This window comes from Marmota marmota, unplaced genomic scaffold (assembly GCF_001458135.2).
Source record: "Marmota marmota marmota unplaced genomic scaffold, marMar, whole genome shotgun sequence".
Classification (NCBI taxonomy): domain Eukaryota; kingdom Metazoa; phylum Chordata; class Mammalia; order Rodentia; family Sciuridae; genus Marmota; species Marmota marmota.
The window spans coordinates 611,826-632,047 of NW_025999872.1; the positions used below are offsets into that span (position 1 = coordinate 611,826).

Here is a 20,222-nt window from a genome sequence, read left to right on the forward strand (position 1 = left end):
GTGTATATTTGAAAATAGCCTCTCCAGGGTAGAGAGGGATCCAGTTAATGAGGACAACGGATCCTCAGTTTTCCTTCACCAGTGCATCTTCTGATCTGCATTATCAGAAAGTCCTTACTTTGATCTCATGCTCAGCCATCTTGCTGCAGTTCCAACTCATTTCCATTTCTGCAATCCCATCCAGACTCTACTATGATCGTTCCAGACTTCCTTCAATCTTGTCACGCCCCCATCTCGGGTTTTTCAGTGTAAAACTACCCCCTCCACTTCTTTACCCTTCAAGCCCCTCCCCGTCTTGTCAAGCTCCACCCCATCGTGTCGAGCCCCCCAAGACTCCGCCCAGTTCCCTCTCCTGGCCACCACGGCAGCCAATAGCGGAGAAGCTTGATTTGCATAGCTGCGCGGGGGAGCGGCGGAGAGAAGGGGGAGGGACCAGGCGACCTCCTAAATCAAAGTTGGGAGGCGAGGACTGGGCGGAGGGGCCTCAGGGTGCCCGGCTGGGGCCGGCGTGGGGAGAGGGAGGGGAATGGGGGGCGGGCGCAGAGGACAGCGGAGCCGGCCGGACACGGACAGCTCCGTCTCTCCCTCGTTCGGCTCATTCTTGCATCCCCACTTCCCTCCTCCCCTCGCTGCAAGCAGCATCCTCTGCAGACCCTCGGTCCTCGCCGCTGGGGTCGTCCCGCTCCCTCAGCTCGGTGTAATTGCATCCCCCTCTCCCGCCGCCCCGGCAACTTTGTCCGCCCGCGCCCGGGGGTGGGGGCTGCTTTGCCTGGGAGGGTTTTTCCTGAGGTTCATTGGGGGACAGTCTCGGGAGAAGGGCTTCAGAGTCCCAGAGAGACGCCTGCCACCCGCAGCCTACGCCCGGCTGGCCTGCCGTCGGGTCTCAGAACCCTCTCTGCCCCTGTCCCCTAACCATGACCGAAATGAGCGAGAAGGAGAACGAGCCGGATGACGCGGCCACCCACACCCCCGCGGGAACCGTCTCCACCCTCCAGGAAACCAAGGTAAGTCAGGGGGCTCGAGGCCTCGCCTCCGCCTGCGGTACCCCTGGCCCGGGCGCCCTCCTCGCCGCGCGCTCACCTCCGTGGGCTCGGGCGCCTTGGGGTCACCGTAGCTATCCCGGGCCCTCGTGATCCCAAGACTGCACGCCGCGACCCGCGAGGAGGAGTGGATTTGAGAAGAGGGGACCCAAGGAGTCCCCTGTCACGACCAGGACGCGCCGGAGCGCTCGAGACTAGCAGCCGAGCTCTTGTTACCTCCTGGGAGGTTGTAACTCGGCTTTGTTGGAGGGTATCGGCGCAGCGAAGGCGCAGGGAGTGTGTAGCGGTGTGTAGCCGGGCGGCCAGTGTGTGCGCGCGTGTGTGCGTGCGAGGCGCACCCCCTCCCGTGGCGGCCCGGTCTGTCTGCAGTTCAGTCGGTCTCTCTTTGCCCTTATCTCTCTGGCATATCTCTACAACTGTCTGTTTCTGTCTTGGTGTCCTCCCCATTCGAGTCTCCCGGTTTTTCGCGGTGTCCCTCTACGTGTTTATCTCTGACTCTCTGGGCGTCTCTCTCTCTCTGCCCCACAGCAGTCTTGCATTCATTGCTGTCTCCCAGCCGGGTTAGACTTGGGGACCAGAGACCGCGGACCGGAGATGCGCATCTTCCGAGTCCGCGCTGGGGGCTGCGGCAGCTCAGATGTCCACGGCGGGAGGGGACCCTGAATGTTGCAGCTCCAGAGCTGCAAGGAAGCAACCCCCCCCACCCCACCCCCACCCCAGGAGCCGACCTAGGGGACGGGGGAGGGCAGAAGCAAAAGAAGTCATTGTAATTAATGAATGTCATAATTAACCCTAATTATGTATGATTGTTACTCCTGAGAGAGTCACAATGAATAAATTATTCCCCAGTGAAGGCAGGCGGAGCCCAAATTCCTGGCACTCAAAGGGGTGGGGGAAGGCCATCCCTCACATTCAACCTCCTCACCTCTAATCTCTCTGCTCCCTCCCCAAATTCTAGGTGCTCAAGAAGTTCTGCAGGAAGCAACCTGAGCGGGCCTGGGGATAGAGAGGGAGCAAGGGGCTGTGCCCAGGGTGCCCTCTGCCCCTCCCCAGACTTCAGGGAGACCTCATTCCCTCTCCCTTTCATCTGGTGTTTTGTTTCCATCCTGTTCTGGTTCCCTGAGGAGAATGGGGACAGTGAAGACCAAAAATGGGTGGGTCTTGGGCTCCCTGATATCACTAGCTCATCTGTGACTCTTTCCATTGTCCCTCTTCCTCCTCACCCCATCTTGACCACCCCTCAGAACCGGAGGTTAATTCAAGGTCAAAGTCATCAAGAGAGTGAGTGGATGATGCTGAATATGGTGGAATCTGGTTGAGGCACCCCAAGTAGCTCCCCATCCCTGAACTAGGGGACATAGGGGATCTCCATAGTCACATGTTCAGGTGCACACCTGACCTTCTCCTGCCTCCTGAAAATGAGCCTCTGGCCTCTGAGACCACAAAGTTAAGTTTGCCTTTGAGACCCAAGTCTATCCTTGGAAAGCAATGAAGTGATGGGGTGGGAGGATATTCCTTGGAATATTTGTGCCAGCTTCTGTTAGGCTGAGTCCCAGGTCAGAGCCCCACCCTGAGTTCTAAAGCCCCAGATCTACTCAGCTGCCCTCAAATCACACTGGCACATGTAAATGGTCCTCTGCTTGCTTCTCAGGGACCTCCCTCCCAAGACTTCCCACGCCAAGGCCTGTCTGTCCAGCCCCCACCTTAGGAGCTCCCCAGGGCAGGCAGGAGCCTGGGCAGTGCTGCCTCAGCAATCCAGCAGGCTGCAAGCTCAGCTGTGTGGGGAGGGGGAGGCTAGGGCCTGGCAGTTCTCTACCTCCCTGCCTTCCAGCCCAAGGACCCTCCAATGTCATCACCCTGGGTCTGAGCCAGGGAGGTCCAAAGAAGTAGAGAGAGATTCCACATCTGATCTGGCTCTTTTGCACCAGGCCAGTTAAAGCCCCCATTCAGCTTTGAGAAGGACTCAGAAGTGGCAACACAGACTGGGCTTTGAGGGGTCAGGGGCTCTTCCACACGGCAGGGAGACATCTCAGGGACCTTGCAACCTCCTTTCAGCCCCTAGCTCACCTGGCTCCAGACTGTAGGGATGGGGAGATGGAAGAAAAGGGGACTGGCGAATGCCCACCCAGCTCAATGTGAGGCAGGTGCAACAGGGGACCTGGTGCTCTTCAGGCACTGAAGCCAACATTCCAGGCTTGCTCATCAGTTTGGTGGCCCTCCTGGACATTTCTTGCCAGAGGAGTCTAGCCTCCTGCTTACCCTAAGCCTGAGTCTCAGCCCTGCACCAACTCAGTGATCCTCTTAAAGGGCTGACCTCTTCTCTGGGTCCCCATTTCATCCTGACACACTAGGTCTGCTATTTCACCCACTTTGGTGCCATCTCTGGGAGGATCCCTCCATGCCAGCTCCACCATCTGAATCAGCTTGCTCCATGTCCACCACCTCCCCCTGCCAGTTGCCTCCATACCCCTTCAGGAACTGCTGTGAGAAATTGAGGAAAGAAGGGGCCTCAAGGGAGTGGCCAGGTGGGGAAGGAAATAAGCAAGCCCAGCTGTGACTCTCGGAGGGGGTTCAGAAGAACAGATTTCGTAATTCAAACTCCAAACCAGACAAGTGCAGATGGGGTGAGTGAGAATAGAATTCAGGTGGTCCAGCTTGCCTCGGGACATGGAAACTTCTCCCCATGCTAAGGAATGGGTCTCCAGGCAGTGGAGCCACAAAAAAAAAGAGAGCTGTTGGGAAGCAGGCAAGGTGACACTTACCTGTGATCCCAGCAGCTCTGGGAGGCTGAGGCAGGAGGATCATAAGTTCAAATCCAGCCTCAACAACTTAGTGAGCCCTAAGCAACTTTAGCGAGACCCTGTCTCTACATAAAATATAAAAAGGGCTGGGGACGTGACTCAGTGGTTAAGCACTCCTGGGTTCAACCCCTGATAACCCCCCCCAAAAAAAAAGAGCTGGGGATGTGACTTGGCAGTAAAGCCTAACTTCCCCAGTACCAGGGGAAAAAAAAAAAGCTGTCGGGAAGATGGGGCAAGGTTCTCTGCAGAATCTAGGAGTCCCAGGAGCAGGAATACCTGGTCTAGTAAAGCCAAAATGAGGTCTCAGTAGCCAAGCCAAATGTCTCTGGAGTAGGCGGGCATCAAGCCATTTGGCAGATGTGTCCCCATCCTGCCCTCTGGCCATAGCCCTTGGCACCTGCCAACCATCCCAGGTGGCATGTTTTTCCTTCCCACTTCTCTACCCTCCTGGGATCTGTGGCCTGCAACGGAGCCAGGGAGTCAGTGGCAAAGTCCACGATGCCCTGGTGCTGGGGAACATTGTGTTCCAGAGGCCCCTGGTACCCTGCAGAGGTGGCTACTAGCACTGAGACTGGAGTGGGGGATATCAGAAAAGACACAGGCTGGAGAGTGGGAACTTGAAATCTCGCCCCACAGGGATCACGGTTTTGAGAAGGGAATACGATCGATGACTTCACATAATGGAAGGACTTATGTGTCTAAAAGGGAGTAGCTCTTGCTGGAGCCAAGGGAGGAAAAAGGACTGATAGGCAGAAGTTCCAGGGAGCAGGTTTCAGCTCTATATAGGGAAGTACTTTCCAATAATTTCAGTTGCCCAAAGATGGAGTGACTGTCCCAAGAGAGATTGTGCTTCCTATCCCAGGAGGTGACCAACAGTGAGACAACTGTTCAGAGGGGATGTGGCCAGGGCATTACAGCATGATGGGCGGGGGGGGGCTGGGGGTGGGCGGGGACTGCTGTAGGTAGCCAGGCCTTTAGGTCCCATCTACCCCTAAACTCCTCAGTTGACAAGCCCATGGAACTGCCGAAGGGAGGAGTGGGAGACACAGCAGGGCCCAAAGCAACAGGATGCTCCTGGGCACTTAGGCTCAGCACAGAGCCACCATTGAGGTCCTGACTCTGCTACTCACCAGATGAGGACTTATGGGAATCCCTTTGAGCCGTCATTCCTCATCTGAAAGACTGACAAAAATCGTCACTGCCTCAGGGTAGCATCAGGATTAATGAGAGGCTGCATATCCAAGGCTATCTCAATTCCAGTGATCTGACAGTGGCAGTCCCTTGTAGATGTAAGTTTCTGGGCCAGTTAGTTGATTTGGCCCCTGAACCTTGTATTGCTCAAAGAGTATCTAGTTTTGCCTCTTCCCTCTTGATTGTGAAGAAACTGAGGCTCAGAAAGGAAGTAAAGTGACTTGCCTTCAGGCAGCCGGTCTAGATCCCCCCCTCACCACCACCAGGGATTGAACCCGGGGCACTTAACTACTGAGCCACATCCACAGTCCTTTTTCTTTTTTGAGACAGGGTCTCATTAAGCTGCTTAGGCCCTCGATAAGTTGCTAAGGCTGTCTTTGAACTTGCACTCCTCCTGCATCAGCCTCCCGAGCCCCTTGGGATTTGGGGCATGCACTACCATGCCCAGCTCTAGTTTCGCTTTACTCCCAGCACATCTCCTAGTTTTGCCTCCATGTGTTCTATGTTTAAGGATCCGAGACAGAATAGGAGAAGCTTCATCTGCTTCTTGGTGCCCATTAGAGTCCACAGAGCCACATTTAGCCCTGGGTGGCCCATAACCTGATCCAAGCTGTGCATTGTATTCTAATTCATTATCTCTCTGGCTCTCCACCTCTGCTCCAACGCCCAGGCATCAGGGGCCTGGGACCTTGCTTCTATGGATGCATAAAGAAGCCCACAGAGCTGTTCAGGAAGTTAGGTTTGGAAGGAGCTAAGCAATTCAGTATGCCAGACACCCCAGGGCTCTGGCCTCCCAGCTGGCACACCAGGACCTGTCTTATGCCCAAACATCCCCCTCTGCTTCCCCCTCCGCCTTGCTGCCGGCTGGCCTCCTAGAGGCTGGAGGGGCCATCACTTCCATCCCTTTGGCACAGTTGCCAGGCAGGCAGGCAGCCACAGCACACAGGCTGCCTGGCATGCCTGCTGGGAACCCTGGCCAATTCTTCCTGTCTGGAGCCAGGCCTATGGCCCCCATTTCTATTGCTGGTGGAAAGAAGTGGGGAGTGGTAAGGTGGCTTCCAACAGGAGGGGAGGGGGCAAGGCTTTGGGTGGAGAGGTCTCCAGATCTTGCTCTGGGCAGACACAATAAAGGTGTGTTCTGGTGAGCAGCGGAAAGAACTCTGGCCTCGCTGCAAAATTGACCCAGCACTACAAACATGGGATCTATGTAAGATTCCACTCACTTGCTCATCATGTATTCAAATGAGGCACACTGGCTGACCACCCACTGTGTGATGAGGCCCTGTGGGGGCATTTGAGGTGACAGTGCCTGGCCTCAAGGGGTTCCCAGGCTCCTGAGTGGGGGAGAACTAGACACCAATAACCTGATTGGAGCTGTGATGTGCGTCAGTACTGGCGCAGGTGCAGTGGGCACCAGCGGAGGGAGTGCTTTCACTAAATGGAATTCATGAAGATCTGGCTTCCCTGAGGAGGACAAGGGGCCCTTGGAAAGGTATTGAAAAGATAAAGAGGGTATTAACTGGATAAGGCAGAGAAGAAGACAAACACGTCAAAGTTCCGAGGCGTAAAGTATGGATAAGTTTGAGCATCGCTGTATATCTGGGCTGCAGGTGGAAGGCACGGGTGAGAAGGATGGGTTTGGCCAAGTTGCAAGGACAATCTCATGGTGAGGGCCTTGGACTGTGTCCTGAGGGGCCATGAAATTTTTATCAGGGTCAAGGATTACCTCCTGTCAGCTGCACTGAGGGCGGGTATGGGTGGACACTTTGGGGGATGGTGGGCAGGATATGCTGAGACCCTGAGCCCGACTAGGGTTGTACCTTCTCAGTCTGAACTAAGACGGGACTGGCACGGTGATGAGGTGACTATAAGGAATGGGCTGAAGAGATGTTTTCAAGGGAGAATCAGTCTCAAGGATGAGGCTCCAGGATGCCCACTCTCCACTCTCTTCAGCCTGCTGGAGAGTACAGGTGGAAAACTGAGGAGCAGGTGTATTTTGTTTGGCCCCCAAAGACTTTCTTGTATTTTGGTTTTTAACTGAAGTATATGGTATACCCATGCAATAAAATGCTGTGTGTCCATAAAAAAGAATGATGAAAAGAAAAAAGGAAATCTCTTTCAAATCGTTTCTATCCAATTTCACATGAAAGTCTAGATTTTTCTGGGAAAGTAGAATACCTGGCAACACTGGGCCAGCCTTATGGATGAGGGGAGACCAGCCTTATGGATGAGGGGAGACTTACTGGCCTTATGGTTTGCAACAGTCCCCACCATTCCTAACTATATACCTGCTCTGCCAGAACTCCCTAAAAACTTCATGGAGAACAGGGCCCAGTGGCCTGTAATCCCAGCGGCTCCAGGCTCCGGAGGCTGAGGCAGGAGGATCATGAGTTCAAAGCCAGCCTCAGCAATTTAATGAGGCCCTAGGCAACTCAGTGAGACCCTGTCTCTAAATAAAAATACAAAAAGGGCTGGGGATGGGACTCAGTGGTTAAGCGCCCCTGGGTTCAATCCCTAGCACCAAAACCAAAACAACAACAACAAAAAAACTTCATGGAGGATCCTATCTGGCTCCTGTGGAAGACTGGCACGCCTGAGCCTCTGCTTAGTGCTTCCTCTTGCTCCTGGCCCTCAGGCTCCACACTGCTGCAGCAGGAGGCACCCTGAAGGGGACCTAGCAGGGGCCTGCCTCATGCAGCCTCCCTCTCAGAGCTCCATCTTTTCCCAGCTCCAGCGACTCAAGCGCTCGTTCTCCCTCAAGACCATCCTCCGAAGTAAGAGCGTGGAGAACTTCTTCCTTCGCTCGGGCTCTGAGCTCAAGTGTCCGACCGAGGTGCTGCTGACGCCCCCAACCCCACTGCCCCCTCCCTCCCCAGCCAGAAGCAAGGGCCAGGGGTGGCATCTGGGTTCTCTTGGCTCCTGTCAGATCTCGNCCTCCCCACCACCCGCATCCACAGACAGGGGCCTGCCCACCCCGGCACCCTCCCCGTGCCAAGTCCCACGCCCCCTGGCACCACTCAAACCAGTGAGGCTGCACAGCTTCCAGGAACATGTCTTCAAGAGAGCCAGCCCTTGCCAGCTGTGCCATCAGCTCATCGTGGGTAGGTGCCTGGGCCCTGAAGCCAGCGGGGGAGGGGCCTGGGTGGGCTTAGGGTAGTGGACCATGCAACTGCCTGATGGTGTGCCCCAGTGTGCAGGACTCCAGTGTACTCCTGTCTCTCCTGGGCAGATTAGTGAGCATCCTAATTAGCCCAGGGGTGGAGTTCCCTCCCCAGGCCCCCCCCCAACATCCAGGTACAGAAAGAATGACTGGAATAACCATCTCTTCTAGCTCCCGGAGGCACTAGCACCCCTGGGTTCAATTCCCCAGCAAAATGTGTCCTGGGTTGGCCGGGTGTTTAGCGTTGCTCTGTTTCACTGATACCTCCCCTTCTGTGCCACTCCACACCCTAGATGCTGGGCCCTGTGGCTGCTTGAGAATGCCCAGCCTGCTCCTCCCTGTGCCCTGCCTACCTTCTTTGCTCCTTGCCCATGGGAATGTCATCTCTCTCGTGACCAATCTCTTGCTGAACCCAAATTCTTCCTAGGAAACTCTAAGCAGGGCTTGCGATGTAAGATGTGCAAAGTCAGCGTCCACCTCTGGTGCTCTGAGGAGATCTCCCACCAGCAATGCCTAGGCAAGACGGTGAGTGGGGTCCATGTGCGTTGTCCCTGGGACTGTCCTGAAGGGTGAGTGAGTGAACTCCTTAAGGCTGGTTGCTCCTGTGGAAGGGTCCCTGGGCTCAGGAAGGGCCATGTGCTCCTTGGGCTGTGACTCCCCCATGCCTTTTCTCTGCCTCCTCTTGGCACAGTCCACCTCCTTCCGGCGCAACTTCAGCTCCCCACTCCTGGTGCATGAGCCACCACCAGCTTGTGCCATGAGCAGAGAGTCCCCACCCACTGGTGAGTGTCCCTCCCATCCCATGGCCCCTGCCTCTAGTGGTGTGGTAAGAAATCCACACATCTCTCAGAAGGGCCTCTGAGTCACACTGGCACTGCCAGTTCTTAGCACTCCTACCACTTCCTTCTCGGGAAGCTCTTGTCCTGATGTAGGCTTCATTTATGTATTCATCTACCCATTCAGTCACTTTATTGAACAACTATTAAGTTCAGGCACTGTGTAAGACACTGGAACACAGTACTAGAAAAGGTAGGGTTTATGGTCTAACAAAGGAGGGGGGGGGAGAGGGAGGGATATGAAATGGATAGTCTCACAAATCATTAGTCAATTCCTATTGGGATGAGTGTCTCAAACAAGAAGGACAGGAGGGGCTGGGGTTGTGGCTCAGTGGTAGAGTGCTCACCTAGCACTCACCTAGCTCACCTAGCATGCATGAGGCACTGGGTTCGATCCTCAGAACCACATAAATTGTGTCCACCTAAAACTAAAAAATAAATATTAAATTAAAAAAAAGGACAGGAGCCAGTGCAGTGGTACACGCCTGTAATCCCAGCAACTTGGGAGGCTGATGCAGGAGGATCACAAATGCAAGGCCAATCTTGGCAAATTAACGAGACCCTATCTCAAAAGAAAAAGAGCTGGGGATGTATGTTAGTGGTAGAATACTTTCCATGAGATCCTGGATTTTGATGCAGAGCACTATTAAAAAAACAAAACCCAAAACAAGGCAAGGTAGCTGGGGCCAGGAGTGGGAGTAGGAGACTGGACTGTAAAGAGACTATGGGTTCCAGGCCCCGAAGTCCAATTTAGAATAGTCTTTTGGATTTTCTTCGAAGAGAAATAATTATATTTTTTCAAGAGCTTTCTGGCTGCTGTGTGGTTGGAGGGCTGGAATGGAAGCAGGAGGCCAAGAGAGTGCCAGGAGTTTAGTCGTCTGAACCAGGCTGAAGAGATGGAGAGAAATGGGCAGGTTCTAGGGATTCCGTCCAGGAGGTAGCATGAGGTGTTGGAGTGACTGCAGGGCTGTGAGGTCCTAGAACAATCAAGGAAGGTCCAGATCTCTGCATGGACACCATGGGAGGACACCATGGGAAAACCATGGTTGCTGCCACTGTGATGGGGAAGACCCAGAAGGGGCAGGTGAGGGGAAGAAGGGGGCTCAGCCTGGAGCCTGCTGAGCAGCCAGACCAGACCAGGCAGCCAGGGCTGGAGACACAGGCTGCAGGACAGAGCCAGGCCATCAGCTGGATGCCAGGCCTTGAGGGTGGATGCTCAGCAGGGACCAGTGGGAAGGTGGACCCGGTGTACGAGACCCTGCGCTATGGCACCTCCCTGGCACTGATGAACCGTTCCAGCTTCAGCAGCACGTCTGAGTCCCCCACACGGAGCTTGGTAATGCTGGGTGCCCAAGGGGAGCCTCAGGGAGAGGGGCATCTGAGTGTGACAGTGGGCCCAGGGACTGAGCCCATCCCTCTCCCTGTCCCTAGAGTGAGAGGGATGAGCTGGCTGAAGATGGGGAAGGCAGCATCCGCAGCTCAGAGGAGGGGCCTGGTGACAGTGGTGAGAGAGGGTGGGAAGGAATCAGGGCAGGAATGGGTGCAGTGGGGGGCTGCTCCAGCCGCCTCACACCCTGGCCCCACCCTGGCGTCTCCAGTATTCACAGCCCCAGCCGAGAACGAAGGGTCAGTACCAGAGGAGAAGAGCCCTGGACAGCAGGTGAGCTCATGCTGGCATGGAACCCTCTTGGCATTGATCCATAGGTGGGTGGGAACAGAGCCAGTGGGGAACTCACTACTCCCTCCCTTGTCCTCAGTCCCCAGGGACAGGCAGTGTCAGGATGAGAGGCACAAGAGGCAGGGGGACTTCTCCCACCGTTGGCCTATAGCCTACTGCACCTGCTCTTGCTCCCCAAGGCCAGGCAGTTCCAGAGTGAAGCAGACAGAGGATATCTCCCCTCCCTGGGCCCCGCAGGGGTGGGTGAGCCGAGCAGGCAGGGGGGTCTCCCCCTGTCACTGACCTAGGGATTCCCATACCAGAGCCCCCGGGAGCAAGTGGGGAGTGGGGGAAGTGAGGGTGTTGCCCACCCATCACTGACCCAGAGCTCTTCCCACAGGCCCCTAAAGTCCCCCTGAGGAAGGACGTGGGGGCCATGTATTCCTACGTTGCACTCTACAAGTTTCTGCCCCAGGAGAACAACGACCTGGCTCTACAGTAAGTCTTCTCTGTGGTCCAGCCCTGCTGGGCAGATGCAGGGCTCCAGTCTCAGGGCTGCTCCCCACATCACTGAGCTTGGAACACAAGGATGAGGGGAACCTTCAGGAACCTTCTCCTTGCATACTTGAGGCTGCTGAGCCCAGACAGGAACTTGAAGCTACCCAGGGTTCAAGAGTGATTGGCGAAATGTCCTGTCTCCTGCCCCTGTTCTGGGATACCCTGAAGAGAACCTGCTGTACCAGGTTACTGTGTCCTCTGAGGGCCTGAAGAAGCTGCTCTAAAGCTGGGCATGGTGGCTCACACCCATAATCCCAGTGGCTGGGGAGGTTGAGATAGGAGGATCAGCCCAAAAGCAACTTAGTGAGACCCTGTCTCTAAATGAAATATTTAAAAAACAAAACAGGGTGGGGGTGTGGCACCCCTGGGTTCAATCCCTGGTACAGAAAAAAAAAAAAAAGAAGAAGAAGCTTCTCTCACTGGAGATGGCTGTGCAGGGTGTCCAGGGACCCCATGTGCTGCCCCAGTCTCTCCTCCTCAGGCCTGGAGATCGCATCATGCTGGTGGATGACTCTAATGAGGACTGGTGGAAGGTGACTTGGCAGGGTGGGGCATGGAGGGAGCCCCATCCTCACTGGGAAGAAGACCTCCCTTCCTCCAATCACTGACCCAAGCCAAGCCCAGGGCCCTACCATTAGTTTGACCCTCCCCACCTCAGCTTTGTCCCTCTGCCTGCCTTGTGCTCTTCCAGATCCAGAAGCCATGCAGTTGGGGGTTGGAATAAAAAGAGAGCCCCAGCTCTGGAGGCTGATGGCACTAGCTTTGAGTGGGAACTGGGTCTGGAGAGATCCGTGTGAGTGGGGGCTAGTGCTGGGGCTCACTGCCAACCTCATCCACAGGGCAAGATCGGTGACCGGGTTGGCTTCTTCCCAGCCAATTTTGTGCAGCGGGTGAGGCCTGGCGAGAATGTTTGGCGCTGCTGCCAGCCCTTCTCCGGGAATAAGGAACAGGGTTACATGAGCCTCAAGGAGAACCAGGTGAGCATCTGGGGTCCTGACCTGGGCCCTGCAGGGAGCATGGGAGAGAGGTGGCAGGACAGGGGTGAGTGCCCTGGAAGAGGATGCTTGCAGCCTGGCAGCAAGAGGGAAAGCAGGTTAGATATGAAGGGGTAGCAAGGTCTTCCCATCATCCCATGTTGTGGAATTTGGGTGGTGGCCAACAGAGTCAGGGGCCTGAATAACATTAGAGGCAGTTGGGATAGGGAAGGAGCACTGGCTTAGGAGTCCAGAGGCTCAGGTTTGAATGCTGACTGCCTCTGGTTTGCTATGTAACCTTGGGTCGTTTCCCTGTTATCTCCTCTGTGAAATGGTGGTGGGATGGGGCACTGGGCCAGCTGATCTCCATGGTGGGTCTAGAAGTGCTGCCTGGAGTCCTCTGGGTCCTGGTCCTGCAGCTGAGCCTGCATACTCATGGGATCTGCTCTCATAAGCTCAGCTCAGGCTTCAGCCACATCTGACACTGGTCCCATCATCCCCTGGGTGGGTCCCTGGGAACATCAGCAGGACTGGGGACCAGGCTGCAGGTGGTGCCAGGCCTCCGCTCTGTGTCTCCCGCTCAGATCTGTGTGGGTGTGGCCAGAAGCAAGGATGCTGATGGCTTCCTCCGCGTCAGCAGCGGCAAGAAGCGGGGCCTGGTGCCTGCTGATGCCTTGACCGAGATCTGACAGGAGCCAAGAGAACCCAGATGCCACCCCTGGCCCTTGCTTCTGGCTGGGGAGGGAGCAGGTGCCCTGGCCACACCCTTTCTCCCTCTGTCCCTCTCCTAGGCTCCACCCACCACAGCTTAGGAGCCTTCTACACTGAAGAGGGTTTTGTTTCCTGGGTGGGATGCCCTGAGTGGGTTGACTTGGGAGCGGGGAGGAGAAAGTGGGAAGAAATGAGGAAGCTGCAGGTAGGTCCACCCAGTGCCCTGGTACCCCAGTCCAGTTGCCACATTGAGTCCTGCCCTGGGGAAGGTCCCTGGGGAGTTCCTTGCTGCATCTTCCAGAGAGTCTCCACCTGCCTATACCACTTTTGCATGCCAGACCCCCCCTCTGTTCACAGAGCCTTTGCTTGGGTCTATGTGTGTCTGCCCCTTTGCAAGCGGGGTGGGGCCTTGGGTGGGGGTCTTTCTGAATCCCTCAGCCCTCTTTATTGGGGTTGGGAGGGGATCCAGGGTCATGGGAGGGCCCTGAGTCCACTTCTTCGTCTCGCTATCTGTCACTCAGTCAATTCTCAGGAAAGTTCTGCAGGAATCTCTCCCATTACTTGAAACCTAGGTCAAGAGAGAGGGGGAGGGCTGAGGTCTAAGAAGAGTGTGACAAATCTGAGACTGTCCCCTCAAGTAGGACAGTCACCGCAGAGCAGCTTCAGCCTATATATGTCTACAGGAAGAGGGTGCCCAAGAGCAGCCTGGACACAGAAACTCAACTGAGAACAAGACACTGGCTCATGCTTGGTCAATACCCCACTTCACTGTCAGGACTCCAAAATCCCAGTTGCCAGGAGCAACCAGTTAGGGAAACCTGTGATTGTCAGTTCCTGTCCCTCCAGGAGCCCCACCCTCAGGGTGACCTTCCTTACCCCCTCTCCCCAGACTTTTCAGGGCACTGGTGTTTTATGAGTCCCTCTTCTACCTGTGTCTGCTCCCTTGTCCTGGACATAGAGACCTAGGAGGAAGAGAGGGTAAGAGAGAAGAAAGAATGTCTTGTTTGGCCACCAGGAAAGGAAGGGAGTAGAAACCCCTGGGGTGGGGTAGGCACATACAGAGAGGACCTCTCCTTTGCAGGCTGCTTTTTTTCTGGTGCCAGCCCCTTCCCCAAGCTCAGAGCCCCACCTCTTGTGTCTTTGGTTGCCCCAGCCAATGCCACCCCCATCCTGGGCACAGTCACACTCTCCGTGCAGTGAGAGGGACACAGATTTTCCTACCCGATGGAACCTGTCCCACTTTTCCCCCCACAGAGGGGGCTCAAGCCACACTGCCCTGTTTGCTGCCATGAGGCCCCCCCCAGCAGTACCCCAGGGGCGGGCCCGATGCCCACTGTACATGAGGCTGCATGACGGGTCTGCTGGGGCATTGCTGAGCCCCAGAGCCCTAAGTAAATGTTTCTAGTCCCAGCCTGTCTGCTCTGGGTGTCTGATTGAGACAGAGGAAGAAAAGGGGCAGGGAGTTGGGGTGGGACCTGAGGGGCTAAGAAGGGCTGGCACCACGGACCTGGCAGGGCCAGACCTCCTTGCTCCCTTGCACGAAGGCAATCCCAAAAGGGCGGGGTCTGGAGAGCCAGCCGAAGAGAAAGATAAGGAAAGCGCCCGAGGAAGGGGAGAAACTGAGGTCTGGGGACGCTGGAAGGAGAGGGTGGGGCGTGGTCACTTTGCGGTTAGCTGCGCACCTGAGTCGCGCAGGGGCCGACGCACACCTCGCCGCATCTGGACCATCAGGACCTCCAGGATCTCTCGCCCACCCAGAGATGCCCTCAAAGACCCACCTGCCCTGGCCTGAGAGGGCTCGTCAGACAAAGAGATCAGCCTTGGCCCGCAGCCGTCAAGCCCGAGACAGAGACGCTGGCGGCGGGGACAGTCACGGACATTGGGGCCCTGAGATGACTCAGCCGCGCCTTCATCATCCCGAGCCTGGCATCAGGGCCGGTGGCGGCGCGCCCCTCCCGGAGCAGCCTGCCCGCCGCCCACCCGCTCTGATGGAGCGGCCTCCTTCGCCCCTGCCCGCCAGGCAGCGTCACGGCCATGGCGAGCACGTCCAGGGCTATTTTTAGGCGGAGGCGAGCGCTAGCTAGCAAGAGGCTGGCTGCGGGGGTGCCAGGGCAGCGCCGGTGCTCCAGGCTGCCGGCGGGGTGGGGGCTACTTCTTTTGACAGACACCCTCCTCCACCGGGGCCTGGGCCCAGACCCCACCCCCTGAGCTAGAAAGACCGGTTAGAAAGACCCTGAGCTAGAAAGACCCTCCTGGAGCTTTCTTTGGGTGGTTTCACCAGGGAAGATTCTAGAGGTTGGGAGTCTGGGAAGGGAGGGCAGCCCTCTCCCTTCCTAGGGTCCCTAGCCTTGAGAGTGGAAGAAAGGGTCACCCTACTAGTTAGAAGGCTTAAAGAGACGGGAATCATTTAGGCATACGGAGGAGCCTGGCAGGAAGATCATGCTATTAAATTCTCTCAGTGACCCAGCAAGGAATGCAGTGCTGTGTCCCCTTTTGCACAGATGAGAACACTGAGGCGCAGAGATGGTAAGGGGTTTAATCCAAGGTCATACAGATTGTACAGTTCAATTCTGCCCTTTTCATGAAAGGAGAAACTGAGGCCCAGAATAGGCTAATAATTTGTCCAAGGTTACCCAGCAAATCAGTGGTCAAGACAGTCCTAGAAAACATGTGGAGATGTGGCTCAGCGACAGAGTTTTTGCCTAGCATGCGTGAGGCCCTCCCTGTACTGCAAAAAAAGAAAACTTGGCTTTCCTCCCAATTCAGCTCTTTCTTCTTCCTACTGAGCCCCTCAATGTTTTAAACCATCAAGATGGAAATAAAAATGCCCTGGGATGCTGGGCCAGGGGTTCCAGGATTGAGACCCCCACCTCACTGGAGACAGTGAGGACCACACAGTCTAGCTTTCTGCATACCCAGTGCCTGCCACCAGCAGGCAGCTGGCCTGGACCCCTCCTCCCAGCCTGTTTGCAGCACTGCTGAACACAGCAGCTTTTTCGGGTGGCTGAGTCTCTGACAGCGTGCTCACAGCCTAGGGGATGGGAACAGCTGTGTCCCTACCGTAGCCTCTACCCTCCTCTGTGCCTACTCTTGAAGGCCTGGACCAGCAACACCATTGGCCTGGGGTAGAGGATGCCCAGGAACCCACTGGCAGTGCCAGCCACCATTTGGCTTAGCAGGCTCTGACCTACACATGCCCTTCATCCCCCCCTCAGCCTGAGCTTCACCTGTGTGAGGTAATGATTACCTGGACTCAAGGGAATGGCAGTAAGGGGTGAGTGTCTTAGAGCCAGAGATGGGGAGGGCTAAAAGGGCAGAGAGGTGAATACTAGACCTAGAGGAAGACATAGGGTAAGCCCTCCATGCAACCCACCCATCTAGGTAGCCCTCTTTGTGGCCCCTACACCTTCTTCACCCCCAGCCACCCAGTGCCTGGGCCAGCTGGGAGACCTGCTGAGGAGTACAAGAAAGGCAGTGTGCACGTCCAGCCTTGGCCTTCCCGTGCTTTGCAGGTTGTTCCTACCTCAGCCTCAGAGACAGCACCAAGAAGGAGGCCAAAGCCTCCTTACCCCCCTACTGTATGCTAGCTCCTGGCCTGACAGCCTTAGCTATACTCAGTGGCTCTGCAGATCCCACTTTGAAAGACACCCTCCCACACAGGAGACTGCAGAACTGAAATCAGAGGCAGCACTAGGATTTGGGCAATGCAAAGGTTCTGGGGAGTTAATGGCTCCTTTGGGCCTCAGTTTCCTCATCAAGAAAATGAGGAGTTGAAGCCAGACACAGTGGTGCACACCTGTAATCCCAGTGACTCAAGCTGAAGCGGAAGAATCACAAGTTTGAGACCAGCTTCAGCAATTTAGCAAGACTTTGTCTCAAAAATATTAAGAATAAAAAGGACTGGGGATGTGGTTCAGTAATAGAGTCTCCCTAGGTTCAATCTCCAGGACTGAAAAAAAAAAAAAAAAGAGGTTGGGCTTGCTCAGGGAGTTTTTACCTGGGGGTAAAAGGTGTACAAAATTATATGATGAGGACAGTGGTTATGTTCTTGAGAGAAAGCATACCATCTGGGGATCAGGAAGCTTGGCATCAAACCCAGAGCCTTGCACATGCTAGGCAAACACTCTACCACTGAGCTACATTCCCAGCACTTTTTTATTTTTATTTATTTTTTTGTGGTGCTGGGGATTGAACCCAGGGCCTTGTGCACGTGAGGCAAGCACTCTACCAACTGAACTATATCCGCAGCTCACACTTTTTTATTTGTTAATTCGTGAGACAGGGTCTCACACTGAGTTGCCTAGAGTCTTGCTAAATTGCTGAGGCTAGCATCAAACCTATAATCCTTCTTCCTCAGCCTCCTGATATGCTGGGATTATAGGCATGTGCCATTGTGTTCTGCTGTTAATTTTTTTTTTTTTTTTTTTGTACCAGGTGTTGAGCCCAGGGACACTTAACCACTGAGCCACATCCCCATCCCATTAATTTTTATTTTGAGGCAGGGTCTCACTAAATTGCTTAGGGCCTTGCTAAATTGCTGAGGCTGGTTTTGAACTTGTGATCCTCCTGCCTCAGCCTTTCAAGTTGCTGCGATTATGGGCATGTGCCACCAAGCCCAGCTTAAAATTGGATTTTTCACAAGGCTCCAGGATCTAGAAGAGATGGTTATTGCAAGGGTTCTTTTCACTTGAGGTTTCCTGGGAATGGGACACTCTCAGTGAGTGTCCTGGTAATGTCCTGGTAAGGGTTTGGAAAATCATGGTAGAAAGAGGTAATATCCAGGTCTGGGGTGAGGTTCAGAAAGAAGTGAGGTGGGACTAGAGGTATAGCTCAATGGTAGAGCACTTTCCTAGCATACAGGAAAAGAAAAAAGTGACAAGACTCCAGGTTCCCCAAGAGGTAGGCTCCTCTACCCAATCAGTCCCTTCCCCCTCCACCTTCCAAAATGCCCAACCACATAATCAATCAAAAACCACAGAGAGCCCTCAGCCTACACCCACAGCCTCCTGCGAGGGAACAGCACCATCTCCTGGTGCAGGGAGGAAGGAGTTCCTGTTCTATGAGGGTCCTGAGCCTGGGTTACATCATTCTCTTCCTGGGGTCCTGTTCTCTACTATTGAAGAAGAGTTGGGTTGGGGTGGTTTCCAACACCCTTCCCCTCCAGTCCAGGCCTTGCAAGGAGATGTCCTCACACCAAGCTGGGAACTTGGCCAAGACCTTTCCCTTTCTAGGCCTCAGTGTCTCCCCTTAGAATGGCAAAGGCTTAGATCAAGTGCCCAGGGATAAAGCAAACAGGCTGCTATAGTGAACATAGGAGTCCAGAAATCAGTGCTCCAGGTTCTGATGCACATGGATTGAGGTTGGGGGCAGGTCTGGGCATTTCTGAATTCCACCTTGCCCTGAAATGAATGAGAGCACTGGAGACAGAACTAAAATACCCTGCCTTTCCCATTGGGTGTTGCTCTTTCCCATCTGTACCATACATCCCGTGAAGGGTAATCCCCCTAAGTGTTACCCCAAGACAAAAGCTCCTCAGGTGGTAGGGGGAGGTAGGTAACCAGTAATATTAAGGAGATGGCCCCCTTGCCTAACTTTCTTTCCAAGTCTGTTTCTCCAAGCAAGAGCTCTTAACTGAGCTGAATAACCCCCAGTCCCAACCCTGTATTTAACTGGCTGCCTGACTCCTTCCACTGGACATCTGCCAAAACCTCAATAAATCCAAATTCTTCTAGCCACTCTACCCACCCCAATTGGTTTATTCCTCTCATAATTCAAGGTTTGGAGGCTCATAAAGCTTGAGGCATGGGGATGAAGATTCTCTCAGCCCTCAGCATCAGTGTCTACCAGATGCCCCTTATTTCAGGTTGTATAATCTCATCATTTCACCTGTTTATTAAATAGAGATGGTGATAACCTGACTTCACAATGTTGTGAAGATTAGAGACTCAATATAAATCAATGTAAAGTGCCTAACAGTACCTGGCTCACAGATTCTTCATTGAAAAATGTATTGACGGACTGGGGTTGTGGCTCAGCGGTACAGCGCTCGCCTAGCACATGAGGCCCTGGGTTGGATCCTCTGCACCACATAAAAATAAATAAATAAAACAAAAAGTTTAAAAAGAAAAAAGAAAAATGTATTGGCAGTTATTAGGACGAGTTAAGTGGGAAAATGTAATCCTCTTCCTATTAAGAGAAGGTACAAATTCATTAAGCAGACAAATTAAGCAACTCACAAAGTTTGGCTTTTGTACTGTGCCTGTATTTCAATTCCTGCTGGGTGAGGAGTCTTTGTGCCCTATGGTGGGTATAAACCAAGACAGAAAGGCAAGAAAAGAAAAAAGTCTTAGTAATTGGGTTCCTCGTATAGGGTAGCTTCCATTACACCTCTATGTACTGCTTAGGTAGCTCCACTTGAAAAAGGGGTCTGGTAGCTTCTGGGATGGTGGCAGTTTAGCCCAGTTTTCTGAGTCCTAGGGGAGTAGATTTCAAGTGTGAATCTCACGGCACACTTAAGAAGTTTAACACACTTTTTTTAGTTGTAGAGGGACACAATACTTTTTACTTATTTTTTATGTGGTGCTAAGGATTGAACCCAGTGCCACACATGAGACTGTTCTAACTCTGAGCTACAACCCCAGTCCCACACTAATATTTTCTACTGCTTTTTTAAAAAAATGTGATCCCTCGACTAGGAACTGGGGTCTACACCTTTAGTCTCACCTACGTAAGGAGGATCACCTGAGGATTGCCTAGGTTTCTTTTGGTATCAGGTATTGAACCCAGGAGCAATTAGTACACCAAGCCCCAAGCCCCCTCCCCACCCCTTTTATTTTGATGCAGGATATCACTAAGTTGCTTACAGACTTGCTAAATCACTGAGTCTCCTGCTTTAGCCTCCCAAGTTGCTGAGACTAACAGGCATATGCCATGTTGACTAGCTAATGGGCAGTTTTAGTTTTGTTCTTTTGGTTCAGTGTATTGAACCCAAGGCTACTTAACCATATTCCCAACCCCTTTTTTGTCTTTGAGACAAGGTCTTGCTAAGTAGGGCCTCACTAAGTTGCTTCAGCCTCCTGAGTTAAAGGGTAGTTTTGAAACTTTCTTTAAACCACATCCCATTAAATAACTCTCATGGATGGAGCGGGAGTAAGTTTGACTTGAGGAAAGGCCTTAGTGGAAGGAAAGTAAGAAACAGAATAGCCCTTGGATAGGGCCTGCATCCCAGGCTCTACTGTGGACCTAAATTGTGAAGATTCACTAAGCCGATAAAAACTTCACAGAAAGCAGAGGA

The 20,222-nt window shown here is 53.9% G+C and overlaps 1 protein-coding gene across 5 annotated transcripts; it reads left to right on the forward strand.

Annotated features, from left to right (window-relative positions):
* The first annotated feature begins 489 nt into the window (after positions 1-489).
* Positions 490-14,338, forward strand: Stac2 (SH3 and cysteine rich domain 2). 5 transcript variants are annotated; one of them, XR_007341320.1, is made up of 14 exons: positions 493-1,004; positions 1,999-2,194; positions 7,761-7,899; positions 7,966-8,133; positions 8,620-8,717; positions 8,884-8,974; positions 10,249-10,364; positions 10,460-10,532; positions 10,627-10,688; positions 11,086-11,183; positions 11,725-11,776; positions 12,083-12,220; positions 12,802-12,967; positions 13,818-14,338. XR_007341320.1 is itself a non-coding variant. In XM_048785328.1 (13 exons), the coding sequence occupies exons 1-13, from the start codon at positions 949-951 to the stop codon at positions 12,904-12,906; spliced, it is 1,392 nt and encodes a 463-aa protein (XP_048641285.1). In that variant the 5' UTR covers positions 494-948; the 3' UTR covers positions 12,907-14,338. The 5 variants fall into 5 exon arrangements, 4 of the variants coding, with proteins under 4 accessions (XP_048641301.1, XP_048641306.1, XP_048641285.1 ...); XM_048785328.1 differs by having other exon boundaries at positions 494-1,004; positions 12,802-14,338; XM_048785335.1 differs by having other exon boundaries at positions 496-1,004; positions 10,252-10,364; positions 12,802-14,338.
* The last annotated feature ends 5,884 nt before the right edge of the window (positions 14,339-20,222 follow it).